The following is a 14,124-nucleotide window of genomic DNA, read 5'->3' as shown; positions in this document are numbered from 1 at the left end:
CCATAAAGTATTGTACTGTACATTATACAGTTTTACTGTGTACAATGAAACTATTTATTTTTTATAAGTATGTTTCAAAAATAATTTGTTTATTAATTGTAAAGTAACCAATTTAACCTCTGGCTTGTGCCAGGCAATGGATATGATATGATGATTAACTTTAGAATGCCTGGGTGAAAGCATAGAAAAGGGAGAAGTGGATGATTCCCCTTAGCTTCCTGCTGCTGTCTGTTTGTTCTTTTTGCCAAGTCCTCAACACTGCTTGCGCAATGGCAGATCTTTTAAAAAATGACCCTTTTTGCATGACAAAGGCAGATTACTCCAGGGTGGCTGCGCGTGAGGGAGGAAAGGAAGGAGGAGTGTTGAAGCTGAAAGGAGAAGGGGTGGCAGATAGCGCCGTGGGTAGATGCACAGGGAGCACTGGTTCTTTCCCTATGAGGAGATTGTAGACACTACAGGAAATGGTTGATATTGACTCAGAGGTAGTGCATGAGGAGCCTAAGCTGCATTTATTTTCCGCTATTCCATGTATTTGGCACTTCTTTCCTGAGTGACAGGAAATCATGGTGTATTTTTGGTGTAAAGAAGAAACTAGCAATATTTTTTACAATTTTTAATAGTCAGTGGTTGAACAGAGCCATTGTCAAACACAGCTGGCTGTGCTTGTGAAGATTTTTCTTGTAACAATTACCAATGTTGGATTTTACACAGCAATGTTTTTGAAGCAACTGTTAACCAACTGATCATATCTTCTGCGTAGAAATGACCGGAGCCTTGCTTACAGGACTCTTATTTGTCTTGATGAAGGTAAGAATGTTTACATTATACATTGCATTGTGTGTCATATGCCATGATAAGAAGAATCATACTAAATTTATAATTTAAAATGCATTATAAACAATCATGTTTAATATATTTAAAATAATGAGTGTTAACACAATAGATATATAATTCTTCCTAAGAATGATATAAGTGAACTGGAAATCCTTTGCTGTAGGCAGTATGTGATGGTGAGCCAACACATGGTGGGCCAGAGACAATAAAGAACCCCTATGGTGAGAGAACAGATGATTCATATATTCTTCAATTTGACATATTCAAGACTTTAAAAAATGTATCCACAGACTAAAACACTTTCAATCATTTCATCTGTAATGTGCTTATTTTTGTGCTTCCCAGAGCAAGACAAGCTTCTATATCAAACCTCACAATGGGTGCTGAAGTTGTTTAATGACTCGCTGCCCTTTTCCAGAGCTGAGAGTTTCTGCAGAGGTCAGTTCAGCTCTCTTATCACCCTGAAAGAGCTAAAGGAAAATAAAGAAACTTTAGAGTTTCTTCAGCAGACCGGACTTCATTCTCCAGTCTGGGTCAAAGATTATAACAGAGGAGCCTCCGAGGCATTAGCTCTCTCAAGGCAGTGTAAGTGAAGTTATACATTTCCCAACTATAATCAACATTTTTCTTCAACTAAAACTATTTTCTTCTCTCTTTTGGTATAGATATGGAGTTCTCGGCTCTTAATTTCCCGAAGGAGTCCCATGAAGGCTTTGCTCGTGTTAACGTGTCCTTTCCCGCACTGTCCTCTGTCAGTGTGTGTGTTCGGGTTCAGTGGTACACAGAGTGGAGTGATGCATCCACTGTCTTCTCCTATGCTGCACCTGTTCTGAACAATGAATTTCAGCTACGAGGCCAAGTTGACATGAAGGGTCATATCCACCTGGCACTCATAATCCATGGAAAGCATTTTCCATATAAGGCATCTTTTGCAAACGACGGAGCATGGCATCACATCTGTGCAACTTGGAGCCGGATCAGCAATTACTGGGCTATCTATGTGGATGGTGAAAAGAGAGACATGGGCTATGGTACAGATATGGACCGAGACATTCACGGTGATGGTATATTTATTTTGGGCCAAGACCAAGATTCTTTTGGAGGCAATTTTACTGAGCCCTTTTTTGGGAATATCACTGACCTGAATGTTTGGAACATTTCTTTGGAATCAAGACATGTTCGGGCCTTAAATTTATGTTCAACCATGATAAAGGAAAAGTTTTTCAGTTGGAACCTCAGTCTTATACACAACCATGATGTTGTGAAAGAGGTACAAGCCACTATATTCTGTCCAGGTAAGATAACAGTCTAATTCCTAAAACTATAAGTTCAGAATAAATAAGAGCTTTTAATTCCCCATTCCTATAAAACAACCATGTTTTATACCTATTAAATAATAACCTAAATGGCAGCACAAAAGTTCAGTTTTACTTGATGTCTGCTCAGTTAACACAAAACTAATTAATGAATACATTTGAAGTTTGACTTTGATTAGATCAAGAAGTAAAAAATAATTTATATCTAATATCTGATATTTTGTTGATGAATTTGCTGTCAAATATTTCAATCTGAAAAACTCCCACAAAGAGAAAAGACAATTGGGATAAATTTATTGATAAAATTATTTTGGCTTTGGCGCTCAGACCTCGGTCGATATGCATGAACAGCAGCAAAGAATAGGACTGTCCACCCCCCCCCCCAGGCCTGAAACTAATGCTGGCGTGAAGATAGATTAAGCTGGTTAGTCTGTAGACTGCTGGTTAGCGAGACGGTATGCTGAGCTTTATGGGGAGATCCAGTGGATAGTGTGAGCTGATACTAGAGCTTCACTCAGGGAGCTGGAGGATGGATAACACAGTTGGATAACACAGGTTGAGAGAACCTGTCCATGATGAACAAGCATGAAGCGACAGTGGAAAGAAACCTCTGGCAGAACCAGGCTCAGCATGGCGGTGTTTTGCTGGACCGGTTAAGATGAGACAGGGAACACAGTTAGAGTCCAGGATGACTGACACTCTGATGAAGCTTTAGCTACAATAGTGGAGAAAGGGATGGAGGTGGGTTGAAACAGTGTCATCTGAATGAAGAATGCATGCAGGCGTTGGAGCAGACTGGTGCGTATCAGAGGCCTTTTAAGATGAGCTTTGGATGCTGATTGGCTTTCGTGGCTGTATGGTTCAAAGCTGATTGGCTGCTTCGCAGGTGGATGTATGAAAAACAATGAGTTTCTTCAGTTGACCTTCCGCTTCCATTTATATAGCAAGTTATTCATTCCATCCCTTTGAATGAAAAGGTTTTGAATTCTTAGGTAATAATGTTATTTTTGCTTTGAACATAAATGGTAAAAATCTAAATGCTCTTTTTTGTAGTGTAGCTAATGACTGTAGGCTTGTTTTATATTATATTATATTATATTATTTTGCTAAACCTCAACACAATATGTAAGTTATATTAAAACAAGAGAACAATATGATTTATTGAGGCCTGTGTTGTCTAAAACATCTATCGCTCTCTTGAGGATAGCAATGCTTTATGACACTTTATTTTGTATATACATAGCAGATTTCCAAATCATTTAACTGTCCATAACTCCTCCTAAAAATGTAATTTAATTTCCAAGTAGAATATTGATTTAATCCAAAGGGTCAATTGTATCTATTGTTGCTCCAATGCCAGATACAGGCCCAGATACCGATACCTGGCTGTGCGGTATTGGCCGATACCGATACCATACCGATACCATCTGTTTGAAATTGATGTGTGTGTATATATATATATATATATATATATATATATATATATATATATATATATATATATATATATATGAAGAACTGCATACTACTTGCATGNATGTAAAATAATTGCCATCATGGCTTTGTCAAACTGCTGCCTACCTTTGTGAAGCAGGAAAAAGACTATTACAAAGTGAATCCATTAGAACTTTTTATTGCCTACCTGGAATGGGTGACAATAGTTAAATAAACTTCTGGCTTCTGGCTTTAATTAAACTTCTTACATTATTAATTGAGTAATCTCTTTTAAACCCTGAGATTTGGCTCTCAAATGCCACAATAGTGCAACTTTCCTGAACTTTCATTAACTACTAGTGCAACAGTTAGAAAGTAAAATGACATTAATATTTCAATAAACTTGAATTAATTCGCGTGAAGAATGAAGCTTTCCGGTCTGAATGTTTCCAAGTCTATGCAGAGGGCTGTCAAGCTAAGCAGGGACAGTGGGGAGACTTGGCTGCTCCAGAGGTTGGTTGAAAAGCTTATGGGCCTGCTTCCCCTAGCTTTCCTAAATCATGCTCCTTTACTTTATTTTTTAGTGCAGGGATAGTCTTCCCTGTGATGTATGTGCGACTAGGGACCTTATATTTAAGTACCGCATGAGCCATTAAAAGCTGGAAGCCCACGCTTTCGATGAAGGAGAGGTTACAGAGAACAGTCATCTCAGGTATTTCCTCAGACATCTGTCTTGCTGCTTCGCACTTCTCGTCCCACTGCTCTTTCCCACAAAGTGAACTGACCAGGGTTTGTTGTTGAGGTCTTATCCTGTTTCTCTTGGCAGTCTCAAACTCTGTGTGTACATTCACATGTTTCGACTTCAAATGTTTGAGCAGGTTCGAGGTATTGAATTCTATCTGTATTATTTGGTCTATTTCCAAAATACATTATTTTGGTTTAATTAAATTTTAATATAATTTATTTACTGCAAACTATAGTTTGAATGTATCAAATCATCCAGTTGATCAAATGTTGTTTTTAACGTTATTAATTAATGTCTTTATGTCAGTACCAGAACCATAAAAATAGGTTTCATCAGCAAAAACATTGGTTTAACATAACACAAATTATTAATATAAAGAAGTGATGTTGAAGAAGAAGATGTGTTAAAGAAAAAAAAAACAGAAGCTACATGCTTTTTCAAAGCACTTTGCATCTTAGTCATGTAGATGACATCATAAGGTACTACTTTAGTCTGTTTTTTTAAGAATTACTACTATGTCTTAGTTAACCACCCCACCCAATGTGAAATTGAATTATACTGAAAGAGAAATACCTTCTTTGGCAAAATGAATAGTTGTTCAACCTTATTGTTTTGTAAGCATGTCTTTAATGTTTTTCTTTTAGTTTCTTTTTCCTTTTTTGTTCTATGTATGGGTGTATTTTGATAACGTTTGAATGTGTGAACAGCAATACACCAGCAGATGGAGCTACAGGGCTGCAGGACATTTCAAGGATGGTCAGATCAGCTTCCTTCCTTGGACTGGACAGACTGCTCGGATTTTCTACCTTTCATCTGCAGGAGCAGCAGAGGTGGGCTGTTTCTTTACATTTTGTCAGGATAATCCATGGTTTGTCAGCTTGCATAGAACTGTTCAAAGCAAACCACGCACATCCACATGGAAAAAATTGTGGTACCCATCATTTAATGACAGAAAAACCCCCAGTGACAGAAATAACTCGTTCTGACTCATAAATAAAATTCTATGAAAATAAAACATGGAAATCAGACATTACTCTTCAACAACAATTTAAGAGAATTTTATAAAAATAAAATCACAAAACAGGCCTGGACAAAAATTATGCTATCCTTAATTCAGTGTTGTTTTGCACAACCTTTTCGGTCAATCACTGCAATCAAATGATTCCTGTAACTGTCAATGAGACATCTGCTCCTCTCAGCAGGTATTTTTGCACACTCCTCATGAGCAAACATCTCTGGTTGTCTCGGGTCTGAAAGGCGCCTCTCCAGATGGCATGTTTCAGCTCCTTCTTAAAATGTTCAATAGGATATAGATTATAGAAGCCAGCTTAAGAATATTCCAGTCTCATCAGTTCATAGGACCTTCTTCCAGAAGTTTCATAGGTTATCCTCAGGTAATTTGGCAAAATTACAGTCTGCTTTTTTGTGATTTGTTTTCAACAATGATTATCTTCCTTAGTCATCTCCCATTAAATTTAACTTTAGTTCAGTGAGGGATACTGTGATCTATAACTGAACTTTATTTATATAACACTAGAGAAATTCAGCACTTCATTCAACCCATCCCCTTGTGGGGCGGCACCAGGGGGGCAGGGTGGGGTTAAGGGTTTTAATCAGGGACCCAGAGGGGCAGTGTGTGGGAGTTGAATTCTGAACCTCCAGGACCCAAACACAGTTGGGTTTTTCTCAGCTCTTTTGTTAAAATCTTTCCTGTGTCTCTTTTCTTTGTAATCAAGTTTTCTCCTGCTACCACATCCAGGGAGTTTGGCTCAATAGCATTGATCTCAAATCTCGGAATAATATGTGCAAATGAAGTCACAGGAGCTTCAAACAGCTCATAGATGGTCTTGTAGCCCTTTTTCCTTCTTATTTCTTGAAACAACTCAAGTCTTCGCTTTCTCCTGTCCATGTTGAGTGTGGTACACACCATGTCACAAAGTAGCACAGTGACTAACTGTAGTCCTTATACAGGCACATTGACTGATTAGAGGATTGTAAACACATGTGATGCTAATTAGTGGACACAACTTAATGTCATATGTACCTTTGGTCACATTATTTTTAGTCTTGTTAAGGCCTGCTTTGTGAGCTCATTTTTTTTTTTAATCGTTATTTTGAAGCATGGTTGAATCACTGAATTTCAGATGTTCATTTTCATAAAGTTTTATTTATTATTACTTTTGTCAGATTCTAGTTATTTTTCTAATCCTCTGTGGGAGTTTTCTTCGATAAACAGTTGGTACTGACAATTTTGTCCACATCTCTAAATAAACACAGCAATGTTCAGAAAAAAGCTTGGAGTCTTTTGAAATTATAGAATTATAATGTCATACTGTTGAATAAGAAAAAAAACATATTTAGTTAAAGGAAAGTCCAAACACCTTTTTATCATTCACACATCCATATTTGTTCAGGATGAAACATTCCCTTTATAACTATTCCCAAAGTGTAAATTTAGATAAATGAAGATAATATATACATGACCTATCCATCTATCGTGCAATCCAAAATCTGTTCAGGATGATTAACCAGTACACTTGAAAGCAAACCAATGTGACCAGCTAACCTAACATGCTTTTCTATTGGCCTATGTGAGGTAACAAGCACACACACTTTTTATCCACTGGTGGTACACAGAGGATTGACAAATATCAAGTGTTTTTATCGTTAATATGTATGTATACCATAATGAAATTTTGCTGAGACACTGGTTTAAAACATACATATATATGGCACAAATTTAAAAAACACTTGATTATATTTCACTACAATGAAAAATAAACACCCTTAAATAAAAACACCCTTTTAAAAAAAAGAACACACAAAGTAATTTATTTAATACCCTTTATAATTTTTTCAAAAAATATATAGTACATTATACACTACATATATACAGTATATACTACATTATATTTACTGTAGAGAAATATATTATGTAGTTATTTGCATTAAATTTAGATTGCTAAACAGTCTGTATGAAATGGGTCATGAGTCTTTTTGGTGTCAGCTGGGGTGTTTGTGTGACCTTGTTGCTGCAGTCCTCTTCTTGGGGTGGTGGTCAGGTTTAAGAATTAGTTGTGAATTTTGTTCAATGTAGGTTAGGTTTAGGTACTGTATAGCGTTAGGCTTAGGGTTAGGCCATGGAAATGAATCGCAAATGAATGGAAGGCAATGGTGCTTGGTACCAAGCATGGTCTGACACAACATGTGGGTTTATGTGTTTGTGTGTAGTCCCTACATGGTAGGGACAAAATGTCTGTTAAAACCCTGCATTGTGGAGACCAACCGTCATTGTGGGGACCTACACCAGGTCCCTTGGTAGAGATTACTGTTAAAGACCTAGGTGTTAGGTTTGAGATTAAGATGTGAATATAGTTTTGGTTGGGATTAGGTATGTACGTGTTATGGTTAGGTTTAGGGTAAGGATTAGACTGTAGAAATCGCCTACAAATTAATGACAATCAATGGAAACTCCCCACTAGGATAGAGAAGGATCTTTTGCCTTATTTTGTTTTGGATGGAATGCTCACGTATCATTTTCTGTATGGAAATGGGACAAATGCATTGCCTCGGTAGGTTGGATCTGTGGATCTGAGTGAACTTGATGGACTTGCGCAACATAATCTGAGTCCACATCTGGTAGGGAGCATTTTAACAATCCTCGGTACTGTTCCCTAGGCTGCCTGTCCTCTTCTGTGCCGTGCAGCTACCACATCACTCTCAGGCAAAGAAAAAATGCTTTCGATTTTGGCCCCATAAAGGTTTGCGAGTAGCTGAAGAAAGTTCTGTCTATTTAAGCTTTTTGAAAAAAATTGACATTGGGCACTCAGGAGTGAATGCACAGGAACCTCATGCTGTCCACATGCTCCACCACCTCCACATGTATTCAGAGAGAAGCATGTTCATTCTTCCTGGACCTACAGTAGTCCCCTATAACCTCCTTGTAATGTAGGGTGCCAAACCTGAGCCTTTAAATGCTGCCTGTTCTCCTGTTTGCCCAAAACAAAGAGTTCCTCTTCCATAGAATCGGAGATGCAGTTTTCTAACCACTTCTCTGTCCTTTAGGATCCCCCCTCAGCTATCTATGGTATGAACCGATTTTATGGCAGCCTCGCTTCTGTCAGCTCGCCCCAGGTCAGTCGTGACTTTTGCAGTGATGTTTTAAATTCCATTGATGAAATTGCCACTGAACAAGATGGCTTTTTTAACTGGTCATAGGAAATTGTTGACTGTCATACCCAAAAATTTGAGTGCAGGTTTCCTCTGTGTTTCTGGCGCCCTCCCTTCCATCAGGGTGTGACAGGCAGGTTGCTGTTCTCTAAGTCCTTCTCATTATACACTTATGATGAGAGATCAAAAAGGAGCAAAAGTCAGAGAGAAAGCATCACTTATGGTTCTACTGGAACGGTTATCTGGCTTAAGAACTTTTTTTTTCTTTTTCCTGCTTTGTATCATTCTTATCTTTTGCATGTCCTCACTTTGCAAGAAAGCCCATGCTGTTTCTCATCCTGCTTCAGTCCTTCTTTTCAATTTGTCTGAATAATTGGGAACCTGCTCCAAGTTTCCTGCCTATGAGCTTTTTTTCCACCTCTGGTGCTTTGCTACTGGCTCTTTTGAGCACATACTGCTTATACAGCTGTTCCATTTCATCTGCTTGTCTACCCACCAACGATTTGCACCTCTCCATGCTTCTTCAGTGTGAATGAAAGAAATCAGTTTGAGAGATTAAATGAAGCCAGTCTTGGGTGCAGAGGTGGTGCAGGCATTAAGAGCGTGACCCATGTCCAGAGGCTCTAATCCTCAATGCACCGTCACTGGTTCAAGTCCCTGTCTGGTGAACCTTGCTGCATGTCTTCCCCCTCTGTTCCATTTCCTGTTTGCTCTCTTTAAAAAAAAGACCACTAGAGCCTAAAAATAATCTGTAGAAAAAAAAAAATGCAACTAGTTTCATTGCTTGGAAACCTCAGCTGTCTGGTCATGGATTCTACAGCTGCATAGCTATAAGTAATCCTGTATAAAACAAACTTTGAAGTAATCCCTTCAAAGTGTGACATGTTTCAGACTAAAGTTTAATATCTTTGGTAAAAAGGTAACATCTTGGTCGATCTGTTCTTAGACTTGTTTCTATGTTTTTTTAGATTGAACTTTAAAGTGTTTTCTTTTGTTTGATTCCTGTACATTTCTCTATTTCCAATAGGACCTGGGAAACAGTGACCAGCAGAGCATTCATTTATGTTATCTTCTGTTTAATATATTATGCCATGCTGATTTTTACATGTAGCTAAAAGTGTTTTATCTTTACTTTATAAAAGAAAAGACATTCAAACTACAAACCTTGCAGGTATTCATTATTTTGCATTTTTTTATGGATTTTGACTTACCGTACTAAAGTTAGATAGGCTAACTCCTTATATTGCAGGGGAACATTATTATCTACAATATGTTTTATCTTTAGATTTATGTCTAAATTGCATGTTCTCCTGAAAGCAGAATCAAAGCCATTAAAGTTGATAATTAAAACGTGTTCTGTTCTCTCTCCTACAGAGCGGCACCACAAGATGGAGCAGATCAGTATGTCTCAGAGCAGCCAGCCCTCAGCCTTCATGAACCAACTAAAGAAGCTTTCCAATAAAAGCCAGGTAGACCACACCTAGTATCATATTCAGAATGGCTGGTATCAAGCTTTAGACATCCTACAGCTAGAGTTCATACTTCCTTGTTTGTTTGAACAATGGATCAGTTTAATGTAACTAGTCTAAACAATGCAAGGTACTGCAGCTATTTAAAAAAAACTGTGATTACCAACATAACAAAATACATAGAAATTTACTTAGAATTAAAACACAATGAAAATCTCAGCTGGAAATAAAAGACACGTAATGTGTTTTGCAAATAGTGTAACAGAAAATGTAGAATAAATTGTGTTGTCACCTACTTTAAGTCTGAAACTTTTATTGTGTTCTAAAACCTCCAACTGAAAAACGACAAATTACTTTTTCAAATTGCAGCCAGCTAACAAAAAAAGTATTCACAAAAAGAGAAAAAAATATTTTTTTTCTTTTTGCAAAAATAGGGAAAATGCTAGATATGGACAGTTTTTAGTTCCACTTGTTCAATTTTAGTTTCTTTTTCTTTCCTAAAACACAATACATAAATCTAACTAGACCTTAACTAAAAAATACCAATATGGAATGAACAAAAAAAGAGGTTATATGCAGAAAAAAAAAACACATTTACAAACTAATTAATAAATCCTTATGTAAAAACATAGCTCCTGAAATATATTAGACATTAGGGGCAATTAGAAACATTTCTATACAGAATTAAACTGATAAGCAAAATTTTGTCATTGAATATTGTCCAAGTTGTAGTACATGGGCTTCCCAATCCAATCCAACTTAAAAGTGATTTTTAGCAACATTAACATTATCAATAAAAGTTTTTACTGCACAGAAATATTTCTCAAATAATGGAGAAGTTAAATGTTGAAACTTTTCAATCTGGAGAGACCCACACAGAGAAAGAAAGACTAGCTGATTGCAAGGTTTTGGTAACTCTCTGCAATCCCTCGCACTGAGCATGCATGTAGCAACAGTGGAGAGGAAAACTCCCTTATAAAAGGAAGAAACCTCCAGCAGAACCAGGCTCAGAGTGAGCGGCCATCTGCCGAGGCCGACTGGGGTTCAAGGAGACGAAAGCAGATAAATGAAATAAGTTCTTTGGCACCCGGGACCCCAGCAGAAGACTTCGATGCTGTGAATCAACATCCGCTTGAATGAGCAACCTAGAAAATGATTAGAATAGTCGCCCCCCGGACACTGGTGGTGGAATAAGCCAGAGGGTGCATGGGACTGAGAATGAGAGAGGAGGTGGGTGAAAATTTGCTTGCGTGCAGGATACAGAAGCTAGTCCAGGAGTTCAAATGAAGGGGATCTTCAAAGATGATTAACTTCAGAGAAGATGTGGCCCCAAGTTGATTGGCTGGAGCTTAACGATGGATGTGGGGGTGGTTCAGTAAAAGCCGATAAGAGTCTTCCAGATTGAAGTCTTAAATGAGGAATAGTGGTCCCTATGTTGGTGTCATTCTGTTGGCATTACAGAAAAATATTTTTAAAAAACTTCTTCTTATAAATAGTCCAAAATACAGCTGTGTTTATTACTTCATACTCTTTGGAATGTTCCAATATCTACAGTCCTTGCTTTCTTCTGACTGCCTTTTAAATAGGAATACAGGGGAGCATATGAGGTGCATTTAAGTTATAATTGAAACACCAAAGTATTTAAAAGTGTAAAACCTAAAGGGATCATTATGTTATGGCAATTCTGTTTGAAATGACTTATCCTAATTAAATTAGGATTGTATATATTCAATTCAGTTTATTTATATAGCTCCAATTCACAACACATGTTATCTTAAGGCACTTTACAGTTCACCAGGAAAACCCGTTGATTGCATTGACTTATTGACTCGAAGGCAATCCCTCACACCAAGCATGCTTGTAGCGACAGTGGAGAGGATAAACTCTCTTTTAACAGCAACTAAAAGGCGGCCCCTTCCAGGAAACACACAGCCAGGCAGATGAGCTCCAAGCCAGGTCCCATATCAGAAGGTGAAGAGAGCACATACGACCAGTCACATTCAGAGAAACTGGACTACACTGAAAAACAGGCTGATCTCGAACATCTATAAACAAAGGTGTTCATGGCAGCAGCACAGCTGATATATCTAGAAACCATGGCTGTGTCATGTAACATTTTAAATAGGACAAAAGCACTGGTAACTATCTGTCACATAAAACAGCATTTGATCGATTGTAAACGATAGACATTAAAAGGATATGTTTTCCTTTGGCATATTACCTTAATGTACTACATTCAAACAAGTTCTTTAAGCCAAAATTATTTAGTCAGTTGTTTAGAACAGCTTTATAGAATTTAGATAAAAATCATTTTCTATTAGATATTATTCTGTAAAACGATATTCGAAAAATTATAGATTAATTGAAAATTATTGTTCAATTAAATCAAAGATTTTTTTTTTTCTTTTAGCAGACATCCCAAGTCTCCCGAAAGTTCCGGGAGTCTCCCTAAAACAGATAGTTGAACATGGATGCCCGGATGTCCCGGATTTTAGACGCTGCGAGGTGGTGTTTTTTAATGCGAGTTAGAGCGTACAGGCAGTACAATAACTCATGCATCATTTGTCGATTAGAACTACTTTGATTGCTCAGGAACAACAAGAGAGAGCGGGGTGTGAGGAGGAGGTTGCTGGTGAAACCTGTGCAGCGTATCTGTCCAAAGCGATGCTTTGTTCAACCAGCCTTCCAGGCGACTGGTTGTCAGAGAGCTGATTGGATCAGTCCGATAAGTTTTTCTGGGTTACTCTCTGGCAGTCACCTAGTTACCACTCAAAGCTGTGCATCCTGGGAAACGGCAGAGGTTAAATCCTCGAGTAAAAAACGAAAATATAGGACTAATTTTACAGCAGAATATACTAAAGTATATCCACGTCTAGTGAAGGTGAGGAACAGTGGCGGATCTAGACTCCCACGAACCAGGGGGCCAGGAGGGGGGCAGCGTCTTTTCATGGGGGCTCAGAAAAGCATGAAATAAAAAACAGGGCAAGGGATTCAAATATATTAAGAGGGCTGCATGAAGTGAAATTTCTTTTCAATTAGGTTCAATAAAAATTTCATTTCTTATGAGGTCAATATACATTTATAATTTAGGAATTTTACTTATTTTTTGACTTAATTTAAGTGAAAACTACCGTTTTCTCTAAAATTTGAATTAGAACTAAAGAGAAACTGTTAAATTCGTCTGTAAAAATTAGAGCATTTGTTTTATTTGTTGTGAATAATTAGTAAAACTGAATTTGTATAGAAAAATAATTAAATAGATCCAAAGGACCTATCAGTAACCAGGTCTGATCCAGTGCATATCATCATTAGAATCTCTTTTAAGTATTATGTCTTCAGTACAGGGGCCATAACAGGGTCCAGGACATGATCTACAGGGGCACTGGCCCCCATTGGCCCCTGTCTAGAACCGTGGCGAGGTGCACTGTATGCTGAAGTCCCATGAAAAACAGAAAGCACAACCGATGTTCAAGGCTACAAGATTAAAAGTATTGAAAACTGAAAATAACAGACCAACACTGTTCTGTTATGTGTTTAAGAAATTACTGTTAGTTAAAAAACAGCTGTTGAAAAGTTGCTGGCCTTAAGTGTTTATGTATGGGGCACGGTGTGGGTCTGTTGTCCCCGGGGGGCGGGGGGTTGGGGGATAAGCATCTCCCTGAAATGAGTTTTTGGAACTTTGGATGTCTGTTTCAGTCTCAGCCGGTGCAGGAGCCATCTGGACTGGAAACCCTGGCACAGGCTTCGACGCTGCTGAACATCTCTGTTCAGGCCCTGGAAGACACCCAGCAGGAAGGACTGCAGCCAGCGGACATGTTGACGCTCATCCAACTGCTGGTGCTGACTGCTGACGTCTCATCTGAGCCGACCGTCTGTGCTGAAAACAGCAGCTGTGACAACGTCCAGGAGCTCAGTCAGCACTTCATCAGTGTAGCTGACAGCATCATCAGTGAAGAGAATGCAGACAAGTGGCAGGCCATAAAAGAGGTAGTACACCATGTGTAAAGGAGGTTTGCCTAACTATTACTGTTGTTGTTCTGCTGATCGATGCATGTTAACATTTTCTAAAGCTATGTAAAAAGCTTTCTTTTGAGGATATTTTAAGTCTAAAATTTCTTCATTAAACTCCTAAAAACAACTAATAGAGCAGGAAAAT

At 38.0% G+C, this 14,124-nt stretch overlaps 1 protein-coding gene across 1 annotated transcript in view; it reads left to right on the top strand.

Moving 5' to 3' along the window:
* The first annotated feature begins 412 nt into the window (after positions 1-412).
* adgrd2 (adhesion G protein-coupled receptor D2) overlaps positions 413-14,124 on the top strand; it is a 76,398-nt gene continuing 62,686 nt past the window's right edge. Inside the window, exons 1-7 of the mRNA XM_015379900.1 lie at positions 413-807; positions 998-1,055; positions 1,180-1,419; positions 1,500-2,129; positions 5,037-5,159; positions 9,874-9,968; positions 13,665-13,955. Coding sequence (XP_015235386.1) covers positions 763-807; positions 998-1,055; positions 1,180-1,419; positions 1,500-2,129; positions 5,037-5,159; positions 9,874-9,968; positions 13,665-13,955 — 1,482 coding nt within the window. The 5' untranslated portion in view covers positions 413-762. The remainder of the gene's footprint in view (positions 808-997; positions 1,056-1,179; positions 1,420-1,499; positions 2,130-5,036; positions 5,160-9,873; positions 9,969-13,664; positions 13,956-14,124) is intronic.

This window comes from Cyprinodon variegatus, unplaced genomic scaffold (genome assembly GCF_000732505.1).
Source record: "Cyprinodon variegatus isolate N-32 unplaced genomic scaffold, C_variegatus-1.0 Scaffold203, whole genome shotgun sequence".
Classification (NCBI taxonomy): domain Eukaryota; kingdom Metazoa; phylum Chordata; class Actinopteri; order Cyprinodontiformes; family Cyprinodontidae; genus Cyprinodon; species Cyprinodon variegatus.
The sequence above is the reverse complement of the archived record's forward strand: the minus strand, read 5'-3'. Positions and strand labels throughout refer to the sequence as shown.